Genomic DNA, 20,621 nt, shown 5'->3' with positions numbered 1-20,621 from the left:
CCAAAGAGAAAAACGTGAACTTACATTCACAGGATGGAACCTCGCCGTCCCAACCCTCAGCTGTACATCGCCGATAATCTCTGCCCACAATGTTGTAACTAGAAAAGGAAACACAAGTCACCTGTTATCAGAGTTATGAAGGTTGATTGGAAAAGTGTTACAGTTTGCTGACAAGGTAGGAATTCTAAGATTCATAGAGGAAAAATCTATCAAACTAACGACAAGCTGTGGTCAAAAACACCAAACATGGAACTGGATGAGCAGAATAATGAAATAGGAATCAAATCCTGTTATATTGCTGCTTAAAAATAAAAGCCTTAATCAGACCCCATATAAAGTATAGCGCACAGTATAACTTAATGTTGGTGCATAAAGTTCCCTTTCCAAATGATTGTTAATATAAATCACACATTTTAAAGAACCACCAGACATGGTCATCCAGTGTTGATCCAGAAAATGGACGTTATTATTGATAACATATTTAACATTTCTATCTTTGCATTATTCTCGGATCGTGTTTTCCGGGTCCTTAAGGGGGCGGGGGAGCAGCCCCAAGTCGTGGTCCACATTGGCACTAACGACATAGGTAGGAGTGTTCAGGTAGGTGGTTTGAAGTGTGTCTACTTCAATGCCAGGAGTATACGAAATAAGGTAGGGGAACTGGCAGCATGGGTTGGTACCTGGGACTTCGATGTTGTGGCCATTTCGGAGACATGGATAGAGCAGGGACAGGAATGGTTGTTGCAGGTTCCGGGGTTTAGGTGTTTTAGTAAGCTTAGAGAAGGAGGCAAAAGAGGGGGAGGTGTGGCGCTGCTAGTCAAGAACAGTATTACGGTGGCGGAGAGGTTGCTAGATGGGGACTCTTCTTCCGAGGTAGTATGGGCTGAGGTTAGAAACAGGAAAGGAGAGGTCACCCTGTTGGGAGTTTTCTATAGGCCTCCAAATAGTTCTAGGGATGTAGAGGAAAGGATGGCGAAGATGATTCTGGATAAGAGCGAAAGTAACAGGGTAGGTATTATGGGAGACTTTAACTTTCCAAATATGGACTGGAAAAGATATAGTTTGAGGACATTAGAAGGGTCGTTTTTTGTACAATGTGTGCAGGAGGGTTTCCTGACACAATATGTTGACAGGCCAACAAGAGGCGAGGCCACATTGGATTTGGATTTGGGTAATGAACCAGGCCAGGTGTTAGATTTGGAGGTAGGTGAGCACTTTGGGGACAGTGACCACAATTCGATGACGTTTACGTTAGTGATGGAAAGGGATAAGTATACCCCGCAGGGCAAGAGTTATAGCTGGGGGAAGGGCAATTATGATGCCATTAGACATGACTTGGGAGGGGTAGGTTGGAGAAGTAGGCTGCAAGTGTTGGGCACACTGGATATGTGGACCTTGCTCAAGGAACAGCTACTGCGTGTTCTTGATAAGTACGTACTGGTCAGGCAGGGAGGAAGGCGTCGAGCGAGGGAACCGTGGTTTACCAAAGAAGTGGAATCTCTTGTTAAGAGGAAGAAGGAGGCCTATGTGAAGATGAGGTGTGAAGTTTCAGTTGGGGCGCTTGATAGTTACAAGGTAGCGAGGAAGGATCTAAAGAGAGAGCTAAGACGAGCAAGGAGGGGACATGAGAAGTACTTGGCAGGGAGGATCAAGGAAAACCAAAAAGCTTTCTATAGGTATGTCAGGAATAAAAGAATGACTAGGGTAAGAGTAGGGCCAGTCAAGGACAGGGATGGGAAGTTGTGTGTGGAGTCTGAAGAGATAGGCGAGATACTAAATGAATATTTTTCGTCAGTATTCACTCAGGAAAAAGAGAATGTTGTGGAGGAGAATGCTGAGACCCAGGCTATTAGAATAGATGGCATCGAGATACGTAGGGAAGAGGTGTTGGCAATTCTGGACAGGCTGAAAATAGATAAGTCCCCGGGGCCCAATGGGATTTATCCTAGGATTCTCTGGGAAGCCAGGGAAGAGATTGCTGAGCCTTTGGCTTTGATTTTTATGTCATCATTGGCTACAGGAATAGTGCCAGAGGACTGGAGGATAGCAAATGTGGTTCCTTTGTTCAAGAAGTGGAGTAGAGACAACCCCGGCAACTATAGACCGGTGAGCCTCACGTCTGTTGTGGGTAAAGTCTTGGAGGGGATTATAAGAGACAAGATTTATAATCATCTAGATAGGAATAATATGGTTAGGGATAGTCAGCATGGCTTTGTGAAGGGTAGGTCATGCCTCACAAACCTTATCGAGTTCTTTGAGAAGGTGACTGAACAGGTAGACGAGGGTAGAGCAGTTGATATGGTGTATATGGATTTCAGTAAAGCGTTTGATAAGGTTCCCCACGGTAGGCTATTGCAGAAAATACGGAGGCTGGGGATTGAGGGTGATTTAGAGATGTGGATCAGAAATTGGCTAGCTGAAAGAAGACAGAGGGTGGTGGTTGATGGGAAATGTTCAGAATGGAGTTCAGTTACAAGTGGCGTACCACAAGGATCTGTTCTGGGGCCGTTGCTGTTTGTCATTTTTATAAATGACCTAGAGGAGGGCGCAGAAGGGTGGGTGAGTAAATTTGCAGACGACACTAAAGTCGGTGGTGTTGTCGACAGTACGGAAGGATGTTGCAGGTTACAGAGGGACATAGATAAGCTGCAGAGCTGGGCTGAGAGGTGGCAAATGGAGTTTAATGTAGAGAAGTGTGAGGTGATTCACTTTGGAAGGAATAACAGGAATGCGGAACATTTGGCTAATGGTAAAATTCTTGGAAGTGTGGATGAGCAGAGGGATCTCGGTGTCCATGTACATAGATCCCTGAAAGTTGCCACCCAGGTTGATAGGGTTGTGAAGAAGGCCTATGGAGTATTGGCCTTTATTTGTAGAGGGATTGAGTTCCGGAGTCATGAGGTCATGTTGCAGCTGTACAAAACTCTGGTACGGCCGCATTTGGAGTTTGCGTACAGTTCTGGTCACCTCATTATAGGAAGGACGTGGAAGCTTTGCAACCGGTGCAGAGGAGATTTACCAGGATGTTGCCTGGTATGGAGGGAAAATCTTGTGAGGAAAGGCTGATGGACTTGAGGTTGTTTTTGTTAGAGAGAAGAAGGTTAAGGGGAGACTTAATAGAGGCATACAAAATGATCAGGGGGTTAGATAGGGTGGACAGTGAGAGCCTTCTCCCGCGGATGGAAATGGCTAGCACGAGGGGACATAGCCTTAAACTGAGGGGTAATAGATATAGGACAGAGGTCAGAGATATGGTCTTTACGCAAAGAGTGGTGACGCCGTAGAATGTCCTACCTGCAACAGTAGTGAACTCGCCAACATTGAGGGCATTTAAAAGTTTATTGGATAAGCATATGGATGATAATGGCATAGTGTAGATTAGATGGCTTTTGTTTTTTGATTTCCCATGTCGGTGCAACAGCGTGGGCTGAAGGGCCTGTACTGCGCTGTATCGTTCTATGTTCTATGTTCTATTATTCCCATTTCAGCACTAAAATCCCTCACCTTGATCAGTGTAAAGATTTTGTTTTAAATCACCACTTGAACACTCAAATGGAAATCTCACTCAGAGCTCACATGTTGTGATCACTGCGGCCACCTGACATTCTCCTATTCAGAGTGCTAAAATAATATAGTCCCTCACCATAATTATTCACGGATTTATAAACTGACTACTCACCCAACGTCACAATAAAAAGTCACATTACTTCCAACCGTCCAATTGGGTGCCTTATAATATCCGTTCGCGATTGCCCCAGGGTTACCACAGGTTATTGCTGGGCACAAAATAAAACGAGTTAAGGTCGAAATTATACCAAAATCCAAAATCCCGAACAGATTTTTCATTGCCAATCAGTGGTATTTATCATGAATATGAATTGCCACTACAGGACTGTCCAGAATATCAGCTTCCCCTAAATTTGAAATTTATTTTACAGAATGATGGTATTACAAATGCAGGATTTTCTCTAAATTCACAATTACTCTCAGCCACTGCTCTCTGTATTCAACAGCATCAATCTTCACTTGCAATGTGCAACCAGGGGCTGGTTTAGCACAGGGTTAAATCGCTGGCTTTGAAAGCAGACCAAGGCAGGCCAGCAGCGCGGGTTCAGTTCCCGTACCAGCCTCCCCAAACAGGCGCCGGAATGTGGTGACTAGGGGCTTTTCACAGTAACTTCATTTGAAGCCTACTTGTGACAAAAAGCAATTTTCATTTCATGTTCACTACAGCTGGGATTTAGTGCCTGCAATGAGGGTTCTCTCACAAGTTGGGAGAACTGGTGGGATCCCCTTGTCACATCAGTGTCCAAAATTGCCCTTAGTGTTGGGTGGGGTTACTGGGATAGGGTGGAGGTGTTGAACTTGGGTAGGGTGCTCTTTCCAAGAGCCGGTGCAGACTCGATGGGCCGAATGGCCTCCTTCTGCACTGTAAATTCTATGATAATTGGGCCTTCCACATCTTCAACCTTCAGGTGGCTGGAATGCCCGCCCCGGCAGCTGTTGGCCTATCACAGATCAGCAGCTCTCTATCGCTGGCAAAACCACCAAGACCAGTGGCAGCCCCTGATAATGAACCAAGAAGATTGTGGTTGTGGTGTTGGGTTTCAACAGCACACCTCCCTCTTCCCAATCCTGGATCCCTCGATAAGAGACGGAGTGGATTATCCCATTATGAGACAGCAGAAAAACCTGACAGTGTTTGTTGCATCCTGATCCACCTCTAACATCTGGTTGGTCAGGTAATTATTCACATGTGGCTCATTAATAAGCTAAAAGTATATTGCACCACCAGACGGTGGGATTCCCATGTCAGGTACTTCGTGCCATGTCTCCCCGCATGCCCCCTCTCGTCTCCCCCATCCCCTAGTCCCCTTTCCGGCAAACTCCATTACATCCCATCCGCCTAAATCCACCTACTTCCTGAATGATGGGAGAATTGGAGCCATAGAGGAGAAAAGTTATTCAGATGACCATAGCTACTGAAAGATAGTGCACAAGTTTCAAAACATTATCAAAATCTTAATGAAATGCTGCCCTCATTTTTAGAGTGTTGGAATAGAAAAGTGATGAAATGACTATCCAATCGACAACATTATCTCCTCTACCTCAGCAGCAGCCCCATATAAATCTCCAACCAAGTTTTTTGTCACCTCAAGAATATCTATTATTTTCACACAAGCTTGCACAACAAATTAATGCAACAGTTTCCTAAGGGCTATATTAACATAACTAAGTCAGTGAGGCACAAACACAGATGTAGATCAATCTTGGAAGAAAAATAGAAGAGGAACGGAAGGGACTCTGAGCATGATTTAAGCATTGACCCTGAACATTGATTGCCTTTTTCCCATCCCCTTCCATTTCTCCCTCCTCGATCTCCCAGGCCCAAACCACGTCCTGTCAGCAACAGGTCCACTAATATTAGCCCCTTCTAGACTTCCCATCAGCCACCAAAACATGGCTCTTTGCTTCAACACTAGCAGGACAGAAGATTAAATTCTCCTGGAAGAGGCAGCATTGTTGTAATGAATGAATCTCACAGGTTATCTTGTCTAAATGTGTAATGTTGAAACAAAGAAATTTATGTTTTCAGGCACATCCCAAAAAAGAAACTCCACACTCGAAGATATTAAAATATTTCAGGAAGACAATTCATTGAATGTGGTTCAGTCATTTGGTACAGACAAGCACATCAGTCAGTTCGCAAAGCAGGGAAACATAACTTACTTTCACAGGATGGAACCTCACCATCCCATCCCTCAGTTGTACATTGCCGATAATCTCGACCCACCATTTTGTATCTAGACAAAGCAAAATAAGTCACCTGTGTTAGTCACCTGAAAGTTCATTGGGAAAGTTTTAGTGTGCTGACCAGGTTAGAATTCTAAACACCCATAGAAAATAAATCTATTGAAACAGCAAAAAAGTTATTTAGAAATTGAAAAGATGGGGCCAAGTTAGTAGAATAATAACGGGATCAAAGAGATGTGTATTGTTACAGAAAATAATGCTGGTGAGACCCTGTATAAAGTACAGTGCACGGGTGGAATATTGATGCAGCCAGTTGACCTGAGAGCTGTTCTTCAATGTACTTTGTGCTTTTAGAGGAGCAAGCAAACGGACGACAGGTGGTGATCTCAGATAATGGGTCCAGGGATCAGGAACATATTCAGCATATCTATCCTTGCATTAATATTCCAATCCAGGCATTAACGTCTCTACCTTGATCAGCACAAATAATGTTTTGAGAATTCAATTCAACACTAAATTAGAAGCCTCTCTCAGAGGTCACATGCTGTGCTGTTATCAGAAATGTGAAGCATGATAGAGGGCAATCTGAAATTATCTTAATCACAACATTAACATTTCATCGTATTTCACTAAAATTAATTAGTAATTCCTACAATTACCCAATGTCACAATAAAAAGTAACTTTATTTCCAACTGTCTGATTTGGTGCGGTATAATATCCATTCAGAATCTCCCCTGGGTTACCACAGTTTATCCCTGCACAGAAAATAAAATGAGAAAATTAGATTGTTACATAATCTCCAACAGAGATTAAATTTGGTTGCAATATTTAACATGAAGCTGATTAGCCCCAACCACAATATCAAGTTCCCTCTGTTCAGATGTAATTTTCCCAAATTAAGGCAACATATATGCAAAACGTTCTCTGCTTTGCATACCTCACAACAGATCACTCTGTCTTCATCAATACTGTGCATTGACCCTGTAGCAACCATCACCAGCCAACTAAAGTAACAATGCCAGGTATCCACCCACTCACCAAATGGTGCGAGACCAGAAGCCATGGAGGAGCAATAATATTTAACTGTCCATGTACAAGTACAAAATAGAATTAAGATAGATAATTAAATATAGTCCATCACTTCGTGAGTGTTCAAATTCCCACCCTTGGGTAGGGTACACACCTGGGCCCCTCTGGCGGGTTCTGCTAGCCAGGTGCCCGTCGTGTGACCCTGTCATCACCAACGTGAACAGACAATCTAACGGGGGGGGGGGCTATCAGGCATATAGGGCTGTGACTGAAATGTAAAGATTTCAAATCAGCAACCTGACATTGAAGTTCAGATTCCTGTTCTGTCAGTTGCTTGGGGGGGTGGGGGGCGGCCACAATTGGAAGGCCCAATCCCGTTGGTGTAAACCCCTCTTTAGGATTCCCTGGGATTTTTCTGCTCCTACTGCTAATCCCACCCCCTCGATATCTGGAGCGGAAATTAACCCACCCAATAGTGTTTGTGCAGAGATGGACTTTGAGGATTGTGCTTCATAACATCGAGGGTAAAGATAAAGTGCCCAGTGGTACTGCCAGCCTGGCAGGGGCACTACCAGGGTGCCATACGTGCAGTGCCAAGGTGTCAGGGTGGCATTTTGCCCGTTCTGGAGATCAGGCCCGGGGTGCCTTTTAGTATGAGATGGGCTGCGGGGGGGTCTCCATGACCCCCCAACAGGTGAGTTAGGGCATCGGGGTTGTCAGAGGGCCACGCTGAGTGGTGGAGTGATCGGGGCGGCATTTTTAAATGGCTTCCTGATCTCTTCTTGTACTGGCGAGTGGAGCTTCTCAGTGCAGGAAATGGGACTGAATACTGCCCCTTTCGATAGCTGGGTCGTTCCCGGTACTACAAGTGCCAGGAATGACCCTGCTAAACCTGCCGAAAATGGGATGCTTTTTTTCCTCAAATCGCAACCCTTTGTTTTTATTCGTTCATGGGATGTTGGCGTCACTGGCCCATCCCTGAGGACATTTAAAAGTCAACCACATTACTGTGTCTCTGGAGTCACATTGCTGCTTACAAATAAAAGCTCAGATCGGACCCCATATAAAGTACAGCGCACAGGCGGAGAGTTGGTGGAAAAGTTCCCTTTCCAAATGACAGATTTCCTTCCCTAAATGACATTAGTGAACCAGATGGGTGCTTATGACAATCGACAATAGTTTCATGGTCACCATTAGACATTTTTTTATTCCAGGTTTTTTTCTTGAATTCAAATTTCACCATCTGCCCATGATGGGATTCGAACCCGGGTCCCCAGAGCATTATCCTGGGTCACTGGATTATTAGTCCAGTGACAATACCATTACGCTACTGCCTTACTTGCATGTCAATCAACAATAAAGCAATTCATTGAAAATAGATCAATAATTTATGACTGAAAAATAAGATACAAAACAAGGAAACAAAAACTTACGTTCACAGGATGGAACCTCACCGTCCCAACCCTCAGCTGTACATCGCCGATAATCCCTGCCCACAATGTTGTATCTAGTGAAAGAAACACAAGTCACATGTTATCAGAGTCATGAAGGTTAATTGGGAAAGTGTTACAGTTTGCTGACCAGGTAGGATTCTAAGATTTGGTGAGGAAAAATCTATTAAACGAACAACAAACTGTTAAAAAATAACAAACATGGAACTGGATTAGCAGAACAATGAAATAGGAATCAAATCCTGTTGCATTGCTGCTTAAAAATAAAAGCTCAGATCGGGCCCCATATAAAGTACAGCGCACAGGCGGAGAGTTGGTGCAAAAGTTCCCTTTCCAAATGATTGTTAACATAAACCACACATTTTAAAGAACCACCAGACATGGACGTCCATTGTTCATCCAGCAAATGGACGTTATTATTGATAACACATTTAACATTTCTAGCTTTGCATTAATATTCCAATTTCAGCACTAAAATCCCTCACCTTGCTCAGTGTAAAGATTTTGTTTTAAATCACCACTTGAAAGGGAAGGCCCCGGGACCGGATGGGTTCCCGGTGGGGTTCTATAGGAAATACGTGGATTGCTGGCCCCACTTCTGACAAGAACCTTTAATGAGGCTAGGGAAAGGGGGACACTACCCCCGACGATGTCGGAGGCGACGATATCGCTGATCTTGAAAAGAGACAAAGACCCGCTGCAGTGCGGGTCACACAGGCCTATTTCCCTCTTGAATGTAGATGCCAAGCTTTTGGCCAAGGTGATGGAGACGAGGATAGAGGACTGTGTCCCGGGGGTGGTGCATGATGATCAAACGGGGTTTGTTAAAGGGAGACAATTGAATGCTAATATACAGAGGCTTCTGGGGGTGATGATGATGCCCCCACCAGAGGGGGAGGCGGAGATAGTGGTGGCGATGGATGCAGAGAAAGCATTTGATAGAGTGGAGTGGGACTACCTGTGGGAAGTACTGAGGAGATTTGGATTTGGAGAGGGGTTCATTAGATGGGTTCAGCTCCTTTACAGGGACCCGGTGGCAAGTGTGATTACAAATAGGCAACGATCTGACCATTTCCGACTATATAGGGGTACAAGACAGGGATGTCCCCTGTCCCCGTTACTGTTTGCGTTGGCAATTGAGCCACTGGCCATAGCGCTGAGGGGCTCTAGGAAGTGGAGGGGGGTACTTAGAGAAGGAGAAGAGCATCGGGTGTCATTATACGCAGATGATTTGTTGTTGTATGTCGCGGACCCAGTGGAGGGGATGCCTGAGATAATGCAGACACTCAGGGAGTTTGGAGAATTTTCAGGATATAAATTGAATATGGGGAAGAGTGAACTGTTTGTGATGCACCCCGGGGAACAGGGCAGGGGAATAGATGATTTACCGTTGAGGAGGATAACAAGAGATTTCCGGTATTTAGGGATCCAGGTGGCCAGGAACTGGGGAACCTTGCATAAGCTTAACTTGGCACGACTGGTAGAGCAGATGGAAGAGGACTTTAGGAGGTGGGACATGCGCCCCTGTCATTGGCTGGCAGGGTGCAGGCGGTTAAAATGGTGGTCCTTCCGAGGTTTCTTTTTGTGTTCCAGTGCCTCCCTGTACTGATGACAAAGGCCTTTTTCAAGAAGATGGACAAGAGTATTATGAGCTTTGTGTGGGCTGGAAAGACCCCAAGAGTAAAGAGGGAGTTCCTGCAGCGCAGTAGGGACAGAGGGGGACTGGCACTGCCGAGTCTAAGTGATTATTATTGGGCCGCCAACGTGTCAATGATATGTAAGTGGATGAGGGAAGGGGAAGGAGCGGCGTGGAAAAGACTGGAGATGGCGTCCTGTAGGGGAACTAGCCTAAAAGCACTGGCGACAGCGCCTTTACCGTTCTCCCCGAAAAAATACACCACACACCCAGTGGTGGTGGCAACTCTGAAAATTTGGGGGCAGTGGAGACGACATAAGGGAGTGACGGGTGCCTCAGTGTGGTCCCCGATAAGGAACAACCATAGGTTCGTCCCGGGAAAGATAGATTGGGGATTTAAATCTTGGCAGCGAGCAGGAATTGCGAAATTGAAGGACTTGTTCTTAGACTGACGTTCGCGAGTCTGGGAGCACTGACAGAAATCTATGGGTGGCCACCTGGGAATGCATTTCGCTATATGCAAGTGAGGGCATTTGTGAGGCAACAGGTGAGGGAATTTCCGCAGCTCCCGGTGCAAGAGATCCAGGACAGAGTGATTTTGGGGGCATGGGTGGGTGATGGTAGGGCGTCAGATATATATAGGGAAATGAGAGACGAGGGGGAGACGATGGTAGAGGAGCTGAAGGGAAAATGGGAGGAGGAGCTGGGGGAAGAGATTGAGGAGGGGCTGTGGGCAGATGCCCTAAGTAGGGTAAACTCTTTGTCCTCGTGTGCCAGGCTCAGCCTGATCCAATTCAAGGTTCTACACAGGGCGCATATGACTGGAGCAAGGCTGAGTAGATTTTTTGGAGTGGAGGATAGGTGCGGGAGATGCGCGGGAAGCCCGGCGAACCACACCCACATGTTTTGGTCATGCCCGGTATTGCATGGGTTCTGGGTGGGTGTGGCAAAAGTGATTTCAAAGGTGGTGGGGTTCCGGGTCAAACCAGGCTGGGGGTTGGCTATATTTGGGGTTGCAGATGAGCCGGGAGTGCAGGAGGCGAGAGAGGCCGATGTTTTGGCCTTTGCGTCCCTAGTAGCCCGGCGAAGGATTCTACTTATGTGGAAAGAAGCTAACCCCCCGGGCGTGGAGGCCTGGATAAAAGACATGGCAGGGTTCATAAAATTGGAGCGGATAAAGTACGCACTAAGAGGTTCAGCTCAAGGGTTCACCAGGCGGTGGCAACCGTTCCTCGACTATCTCGCAGAGCGATAAGGGAAAATAGGAAAGGTAGCAGCAGCAACCCAGGGGGGAGGGGGAGGGGGGGGAGGACTCATTTGGGTCCTCAGGGGTTTTAGGTGTGTGTTTATATATTAGTTATTTATATTAGATGTTACAAAGTTACTATTTTAGTTACTATTTCTGTTGTTTCTTATTTTGTTGTTGGCAGTTGCCATTAGTTAGCATATTATTTATTTAAAAAACGATCAATGTATATATTATTACAAAGTTGTAAAATGGGAAAATTTTGTTTTTGTTTGATCGAAAAACTTTAATAAAATATATATATATTTTTTAAAATCACCACTTGAACACTCAAATGGAAATCCCACTCAGATCTCACGGGCGGGTTTCTCCCCTACCCGGCGGGGCGGGGGATCCCGGCGCCGAGGAGTGGCGTGAACCACTCCGGCGTCGGGCCGCCCCATAGGTGCGGAGGATTGCACACCTTCAGAGGTTAGGCCGGCCCCGGAGTGGTTTGTGCCGTGCCGGCCGCCAGGGAAGGGGCTTGGCACCATGCCAACCGGCGCCGAAGGGCCTCCGCCAGCCAGCGCGAGTTGACACGTGCGCAGGAGCGCCAGCGTGTGCTGGTGCCATCCCATCGCATGCGCAGGGGGGAACATCTCTGTGTCGGCCATCGCGGAGGACCACAGCGGCCGATGCGAAACAATAGAGTGCCCCCACAACACAGGCCTGCCCGCGGATTAGTGGGCCTCAATCGCAGGCCAAGCCACTGGGGTGCACCCCCCAGGGCCAGATCCTCCCGCGTCCACCCGAAGACCACGGAGGGTCCAGCCGGGGCCTGCCGGCAAATACCTGGTGTAACATACGCAGGCGGGACTGGCCGAAAACGGGCGGCCACTCGGCCCATCGAGGGCTGGAGAATTGTCGGGGGGGGGGGGGGGCCGCAGCCAGCGGCCGCCGACCGGCGCGGTGCAATTCCCGCCCCCGCCAAATCTCCGGCGCCGGAGAATTCGGCAGCCGGCGGGGGCGGGATTCACACCCCACATGTTGCGATCACTGCAGCCACCTGACATTATCCTATTCAGGGTGTTAAAATAATATAGTCCCTCACCAAAATTATTCACGGCTTTATAAACTGACTACTCACCCAACGTCACAATAAAAAGTCACGTTACTTCCAACCGTCCAATTGGGTGCCTTATAATATCCGTTCGCGATTGCCCCAGGGTTACCACAGGTTATTGCTGGGCACAAAATAAAACGAGTTAAGGTCGAAATTATACCAAAATCCAAAATCCCTAACAGATTTTTCATTGCCAATCAGCGGTATTTATCATGAATATGAATTGCCACTACAGGACTGTCCAGAATATCAGCTTCCCCTAAATTTGAAATTTATTTTACAGAATGATGGTATTACAAATGCAGGATTTTCTCTAAATTCACAATTACTCTCAGCCACTGCTCTCTGTATTCAACAGCATCAATCTTCACTTGCAATGTGCAACCAGGGGCTGGTTTAGCACAGGGCTAAATCGCTGGCTTTGAAAGCAGACCAAGGCAGGCCAGCAGCACGGGTTCAGTTCCCGTACCAGCCTCCCCGAACAGGCGCCGGAATGTGCTGACTAGGGGCTTTTCACAGTAACTTCATTTGAAGCCTACTTGTGACAATAAGCAATTTTCATTTCATGTTCACAACAGCTGGGATTTCGTGCCTGCAATGAGGGTTCTCTCACAAGTTGGGAGAACTGGTGGGATCCCCTTGTCACATCCATAGGGAAGGGCCAATGTGATTTAGGTGCCCTCCGGTACCTAACTGGCCAACATTGGGGCAGCACGGTAGCATTGTGGATAGCACAATTGCTTCACAGCTCCAGGGTCGATTCCAACTTGGGTCACTGTATGTGCGGAGTCTGCACAACCTCCCCGTGTGTGCGTGGGTTTCCTCCGGGTGCTCCGGTTTCCTCCCACAGTCCAAAGATGTGCAGGTTAGGTGGATTGGCCATGATAAATTGCCCATAGTGTCCACAATTGCCCTTAGTGTTGGGTGGCGTTACTGGGATATGGTGGAGGTGTTGACCTTTCCAAGAGCTGGTGCTGACTCGATGGGCCGAATGGCCTCCTTCTGCACTGTAAATTCTATGATAATTGGGCCTTCCACATCTTCAACCTTCAGGTGGCTGGAATGCCCGCCCCGGCAGCTGTTGGCCTATCGCAGATCGGCAGCTCTCTATCGCTGGCAAAACCACCAAGACCAGTGGCAGCCCCTGATAATGAACCAAGAAGATTGTGGTTGTGGTGTTGGGTTTCAACAGCACACCTCCCTCTTCCCAATCCTGGATCCCTCGATAAGAGACGGAGTGGATTATCCCATTATGAGACAGCAGAAAAACCTGACAGTGTTTGTTGCATCCTGATCCACCTCTAACATCTGGTTGGTCAGGTAATTATTCACATGTGGCTCATTAATGAGCTAAAAGTATATCGCACCACCAGACGGTGGGATTCCCATGTCAGGTACTTCGTGCCATGTCTCCCCGCACCCCCCCTCTCGTCTCCCCCATCCCCTAGTCCCCTTTCCGGCAAACTCCATTACACCCCATCCGCCTAAATCCACCTACTTCCTGGATGATGAGAGAATTGGAGCCATGGAGGAGAAAAGTTATTCAGATGACCATAGCTACTGAAAGAGAGTGCACAAGTTTCAAAACATTATCAAAATGTTCACTGAAATGCTGCCCTCATTTTTAGAGTGTTGGAATAGAAAAGTGATGAAATGACTGTATCCAATCGACAACATTATCTCCTCTACTTCAGCACCAGCCCCATATAAATCTCCAACCAAGCTTTTTGTCACCTCATGAATATCTATTATTTTCACACAAGCTTGCACAACAAATTAATGCAACAGTTTCCTAAGGGCTATATTAACATAACTAAGTCAGTGGGGCACAAACACAGATGTAGATCAATCTTAGAAGAAAAATAGAAGAGGAACGGAAGGGACTCTGAGCATGATTTAAGCATTGACCCTGAACACTGATTCCCTTTTTCCCATCCCCTTCCATTTCTCCCTCCTCGATCTCCCAGGCCCAAACCACGTCCTGTCAGCAACAGGTCCACTAATATTAGCCCCTTCTAGACTTCCCATCAGCCACCAAAACATGGCTCTTTGCTTCAACACTAGCAGGACAGAAGATTAAATTCTCCTGGAAGAGGCAGGATTGTTGTAATGAATGAATCTCACAGGTTATCTTGTCTAAATGTGTAATGTTGAAACAAAGAAATTTATGTTTTCAGGCACATTCCAAAAAAGAAACTCCACACTCGAAGATATTAAAATATTTCAGGAAGACAATTCATTGAATGTGGTTCAGTCATTTGGTACAGACAAGCAAATCAGTCAGTTCGCAAAACAGGGAAACATAACTTACGTTCACAGGATGGAACCTCACCATCCCATCCCTCAGCTGTACATTGCCGATAATCTCGACCCACCATTTTGTATCTAGAAAAAGCAAAATAAGTCACCTGTGTTAGTCACCTGAAAGTTCATTGGGAAAGTGTTTATGTGCTGACCAGGTTAGAATTCTAAACACCCATAGAAAATAAATCTATTGAAACAGCAAAAAAGTTATTTAGAAATTGAAAAGATGGGGCCAAGTTAGTAGAATAATAACGGGATCAAAGAGATGTGTATTGTTACAGAAAATAATGCTGGTGAGACCCTGTATAAAGTACAGTGCACGGGTGGAATATTGATGCAGCCAGTTGACCTGAGAGCTGTTCTTCAATGTACTTTGTGCTTTTATAGGAGCAAGCAAACGGACGACATGTGGTGATCTCAGATAATGGGTCCAGGGATCAGGAACATATTCAGCATATCTATCCTTGCATTAATATTCCAATCTAGGCATTAACGTCTCTACCTTGATCAGTACTAATAATGTTTTGAGAATTCAATTCAACACTAAATTAGAAGCCTCTCTCAGAGTTCACATGCTGTGCTGTTATCAGAAATGTGAAGCATGATAGAGGGCAATCTGAAATTATCTTAATCACAACATTAACATTTCATCGTATTTCACTAAAATTAATTCGTAATTACTACAGTGAATACTCACCCAATGTCACAATAAAAAGTAACTTTATTTCCAATTGTCTGATTTGGTGCGGTATAATATCCATTCAGAATCTCCCCTGGGTTACCACAGTTTATCCCTGCACAGAAAATAAAATGAGAAAATTAGATTGTTACATAATCTCCAACAGAGAATAAATTTGGTTGCAATATTTAACATGAAGCTGACAATTGGAAGGCCCAATCCCATTGGTGTAAACCCCTCTTTAGGTTTCCTGGGGATTTTTCTGCTCCTACTGCTAATCCCATCCTCTCGATATCTGGAGCGGAAATTAACCCACCCAATAGTGTTTGTGCAGAGATGGACTTTGAGGATTGGGCTTCATAACATCGAGGCTAAAGATAAAGTGCCCAGTGGCACTACCAGGGTGCCATACGTGCAGTGCCAAGGTGTCAGGGTGGCATTTTGCCCGTTCTGGAGATCAGGCCCGGGGTGCCTTTTAGTATGAGATGGGCTGCGGGGGGGTCTCCATGACCCCCCAACAGGTGAGTTAGGGCATCGGGGTTGTCAGAGGGTCACGCTGAGTGGTGGAGTGATCGGGGCGGCATTTTTAAATGGCTTCCAGATCTCTTCCTGTACTGGCGAGTGGAGCTTTTCAGTGCAGGAAATGGGACTGAATACTGCCCCGTTCGATAGCTAGGTCGTTCCCGGTACTACAAGTGCCAGGATTAACCCTGCTAAACCTGCCGAAAATGGGATGCTTTTTTTCCTCAAATCCCAACCCTTTGTTTTTATTCGTTCATGAGATGTTGGCGTCACTGGCCCATCCCTGAGGACATTTAAAAGTCAACCACATTACTGTGTCTCTGGAGTCACATTGCTGCTTAAAAATAAAAGCTCAGATCGGACCCCATATAAAGTACAGCGCACAGGCGGAGAGTTGGTGGAAAAGTTCCCTTTCCAAATGACAGATTTCCTTCCCTAAATGACATTAGTGAACCAGATGGGTGCTTATGACAATCGACAATAGTTTCATGGTCACCATTAGACATTTTTTTATTCCAGGTTTTTTTCTTGAATTCAAATTTCACCATCTGCCCATGATGGGATTCGAACACGGGTCCCCAGAGCATTATCCTGGGTCACTGGATTATTAGTCCAGTGACAATACCATTACGCTACTGCCTTACTTGCATGTCAATCAACAATAAAGCAATTCATTGAAAATAGATCAATAATTTATGACTGAAAAATAAGATACAAAACAAGGAAACAAAAACTTACATTCACAGGATGGAACCTCACCGTCCCAACCCTCAGCTGTACATCGCCGATAATCCCTGCCCACAATGTTGTATCTAGTGAAAGAAACACAAGTCACATGTTATCAGAGTCATGAAGGTTAATTGGGAAAGTGTTACAGTTTGCTGACCAGGTAGGATTCTAAGATTTGGTGAGGAAAAATCTATTAAACTAACAACAAACTGTTAAAAAATAACAAACATGGAACTGGATTAGCAGAACAATGAAATAGGAATCAAATCCTGTTGCATTGCTGCTTAAAAATAAAAGCTCAGATCGGACCCCATATAAAGTACAGCGCACAGGCGGAGAGTTGGTGCAAAAGTTCCCTTTCCAAATGATTGTTAACATAAACCACACATTTTAAAGAACCACCAGACATGGACGTCCATTGTTCATCCAGCAAATAGACGTTATTATTGATAACACATTTAACATTTCTAGCTTTGCATTAATATTCCAATTTCGGCACTAAAATCCCTCACCTTGCTCAGTGTAAAGATTTTGTTTTAAATCACCACTTGAACACTCAAATGGAATTCCCACTCAGATCTCACGGGCGGGTTTCTCCCCTACCCGGCGGGGCGGGGGATCCCGGCGCCGAGGAGTGGCGTGAACCACTCCGGCGTCGGGCCGCCCCATAGGTGCGGAGGATTCCACACCTTCTGAGGCTAGGCCGGCCCCGGAGTGGTTTGTGCCGTGCCGGCCGCCGGGGAAGGGGCTTGGCACCACGCCAACCGGCGCCAAAGGGCTTCCGCCAGCCAGCGCGAATTGGCACGTGCGCAGGAGCGGCAGCGTGTGCTGGTGCCATCCCATCGCATGCGCAGGGGGGAACATCTCTGTGTCGGCCATCGCGGAGGACGACAGCGGCCGATGGGAAACAATAGAGTGCCCCCACAACACAGGCCTGCCCGCGGATTAGTGGGCCTCAATCGCAGGCCAAGCCACTGGGGTGCACCCCCCAGGGCCAGATCCTCCCGCGTCCACCCGAAGACCCCGGAGGGTCCAGCCGGGGCCTGCCGGCAAATACCTGGTGTAACCTACGCAGGCGGGACTGGCCGAAAACGGGCGGCCACTCGGCCCATCGAGGGCTGGAGAATCGTCGGGGGGGGGGGCCGCAGCCAGCGGCCGCCGACCGGCACCGCGCAATTCCCGCCCCCGCCAAATCTCCGGCGCCGGAGAATTCGGCAGCCGGCGGGGGCGGGATTCACACCCCACATGTTGCGATCACTGCAGCCACCTGACATTATCCTATTCAGAGTGTTAAAATAATATAGTCCCTCACCAAAATTATTCACAGCTTTATAAACTGACTACTCACCCAACGTCACAATAAAAAGTCACGTTACTTCCAACCGTCCAATTGGGTGCCTTATAATATCCGTTCGCGATTGCCCCAGGGTTACCACAGGTTATTGCTGGGCACAAAATAAATGAGAAAAGATAGAAATGAGACATAAATGAAAAATCAGCAACAGATGTTTCATTGCTAATTATAAATATTCAGCACGGATATGAAATGCTGCTAAACAATTTCCCAAAATATCAGGTTCCCCTAAATTTGAAATTTATTTTACAGAATGATGGTATTAGATATGCAGGATTTTCTCTAAATTCACAATTACTCTCAGCCACTGCTCGCTGTATTCAACAGCATCAATCTTCACTCGCAATCCAAACATAAGAGCTGAGAATTAGTGCCTGCCTGAGTGTCCTCCCACAAGTTGGGAGAACTGGTGGGTGATGTGTTAGGCAGGTCGGTTCGGTGTGGACTGCACTTGATGCAGCGATGCGAGAAACAGACCTCTAACACTGTAGAAGATCCAACACGGTTTTATTGAACGATAGAACATACATATTTAACTGTGGGTCGACACTATACTGAACTGACTGGAGACCTTGTACTAGCCTGACCAGACTTACTCGCTACCACATGGTGTTTGCACTGGCTAGCTCGTGGACTCTGACTGTCTCAGTGGCTGGGTCCAGAGAGAATGGGAAACCTCTGGCTTGATTGTGGTGGTGTCCTGTCTGGTGATTGGCTGCACTGTGCTTTATGCTTACTGGTTATCTTGTGTGTCAATCACTGCCTGTCTGCACTTCATTATATACATGCGGGGATATTATGACAGTGGGAACCCTTCTTCACATCCGTAGGGAAGGGCCAATGTGATTTAAGTGCCCTCCGGCACCTAACTGGCCAACATTGGGCCTTCCACATCTCCAAACTCCAGCAGGCTGGAAAACCCGCCCCCCGACAGCTGTTGGCCAATCACAGATCGGCAGGTCTCTATTATGGGCAGAGCCACCAAGACCAGTGGTAGCCGCTGGTAATGAATCGAGGCCCAACCAAACGACCTCTGCTGGATCCCTGAACACAGATGATAGGGTCATGAGGTGGTGGTTGTGAGGTCAGTGGTGTTGGGTTTCTGCAGCACATCCCCCTCTTCCAAATGCCAGGTGCCTCGATCAAGGACTGAGTGCCTTGCCCCATTACGAGACAACAGTGTTTGATGGACACAGGAGAATGATCTGCCTTCCCTTAAATCTCTGATCCACCTCTAACGCCTGATTGGTCCAGGTAATTATTCTCATGTGGCTCATTAATAGGCCCAATTTACATCGCACCACCAGAAGGTTGGATTCCCATGTCAGGTACCTCCTGATAACCCCCCCCCCCCCCCACACCACCCCCACACACACACACACACACACAGACTCCACTACATCCCTCTGGCTACATCCACCTACTTTCTGAATGATTGGAGATGTGGAGCCGTGGAGGGGCAAAGTCACTCTGATGGCCATAGCTGCTGAAATATAGTGCACATGTTTCAAAACATAATCAAAATGTTTCACGAAATGTTTATTTTTATGGTGTTGGAGCTGAAAAGTGATGGAATGACAATATCCATTGCCCCGCATTATCTCCTCTACTTCAGCCCCAACCTCATGTAAATCTTCCACTGTGTTTATGTCACCTCATGAGGATCTATTATTTTCACTCAAGCTTGAGCAACAAATTAATGCAACTGTTTCCAATGGGCTGGATTAATATAGCTAAGTTAGTTGGGCACAAACACAGACGTAGTTCGATCTTGGAACACAAATGGAAGAGGTGCGGATAGAAGGGAGTCTGAGCATGATTTCAGCATTGACCCTGAACATTGATTGCCTGTTTTCCATTTCCTTCCCTTTCTCTTTACTCGATCTCCCATGGCCCAAACTACTACCAATCCACTAACATTAGCCCCTTCTAGACTTTTCCATCATCCACCAAAACATGGCTCTTTGCACCAACACTACCGTTTGCACCAGGACAGAAGATTAAATTCCCCTGGAAGGAACAGGATTGTTTAATGAATGAATTTCCAGGTTATCTTTTTTAAATGTGCAATGTTGAATTCAAGAAATTAATATTTTTTGGCCATTCCAAACACGCTTGAAGATGTCAAAAAATTGCAGGAAGGAAAACCTGGATGTAAACCAACAAATGTGACAATTCTTTGAATGTGGTTCAGTCATTTGGTACAGACAAGCAAATCAGTCAGTTCACAAAACAGGGAATCACAACTTACGTTCACAGGATGGAACCTCACCATCCCATCCCTCAGCTGTACATTGCCGATAATCTCGACCCACCATTTTGTATCTGGACAAAGCAAATTAAGTCACCTGTGTTAGTGAACTGAAAGTTCATTGGGAAAGTGTTTGTGTGCTGACCAGGTAAGAATTCTAAACACCCATATATAAAGTACAGTGCACAGGTGAAATATTGATGCAGCCAGTTGACCTGAGAGCTGTTCTTCAATGTGGTTTGAACGTTTGGAGTAGTAAGCAAACAGACGACAGGTGGTGATCTCAGATAATGGGTCCAGGGATGAGGAACATATTCAGCATATCTATCCTTGCATTAATAGTCCAATCCAGGCACTAACACCCTACATTGATCAGCACAAATAATGTTTTGAGAATTCAATTCAACACTAAATTAGAAGCCTCTCTCAGAGTTCACATGCTGTGCTGTTATCAGAAATGTGAAGCATGATAGGGGGAAATCTGAAATTATCTTAATCACAACATTAACATTTCATCGTATTTCACTAAAATTGATTAGTAATTCCTACAGTGAATACTCACC

At 46.2% G+C, this 20,621-nt stretch overlaps 1 protein-coding gene across 1 annotated transcript; it reads right to left on the bottom strand.

The window, feature by feature from the left end:
• Positions 1-15,084: 15,084 nt before the first annotated feature.
• Positions 15,085-20,127, bottom strand: LOC140394570 (protein lev-9-like). Its single transcript, XM_072481926.1, has 5 exons — positions 20,059-20,127; positions 17,802-17,898; positions 16,463-16,536; positions 15,221-15,317; positions 15,085-15,139 (listed from the first exon to the last, which is right to left on the bottom strand). Exons 1-5 carry the CDS (start codon positions 20,123-20,125, stop codon positions 15,085-15,087), a joined length of 390 nt encoding a protein of 129 aa, XP_072338027.1. The 5' UTR covers positions 20,126-20,127.
• Between the last annotated feature and the right edge of the window lie 494 nt (positions 20,128-20,621).

The sequence above is a fragment of the Scyliorhinus torazame genome, chromosome 17 (genome assembly GCF_047496885.1).
Source record: "Scyliorhinus torazame isolate Kashiwa2021f chromosome 17, sScyTor2.1, whole genome shotgun sequence".
Classification (NCBI taxonomy): domain Eukaryota; kingdom Metazoa; phylum Chordata; class Chondrichthyes; order Carcharhiniformes; family Scyliorhinidae; genus Scyliorhinus; species Scyliorhinus torazame.
This window is presented reverse-complemented; position numbering and strand designations above follow the sequence as displayed.

Bases quoted from the DNA above. Each gene is read 5' to 3' on its own strand.
- LOC140394570 (XM_072481926.1), bottom strand. From the start codon at position 20,125: ATGGTGGGTCGAGATTATCGGCAATGTACAGCTGAGGGATGGGATGGT. The intron at 17,899-20,058 runs GTAAGTTGTGAT...TTTTGTGCCCAG, and splicing joins TGAGGTTCCATCCTGTGAAC to CAATAACCTGTGGTAACCCT. The intron at 15,318-16,462 runs GTAAGTTTTTGT...TTTTCTGTGCAG, and splicing joins TGAGGTTCCATCCTGTGAAT to GGATAAACTGTGGTAACCCA.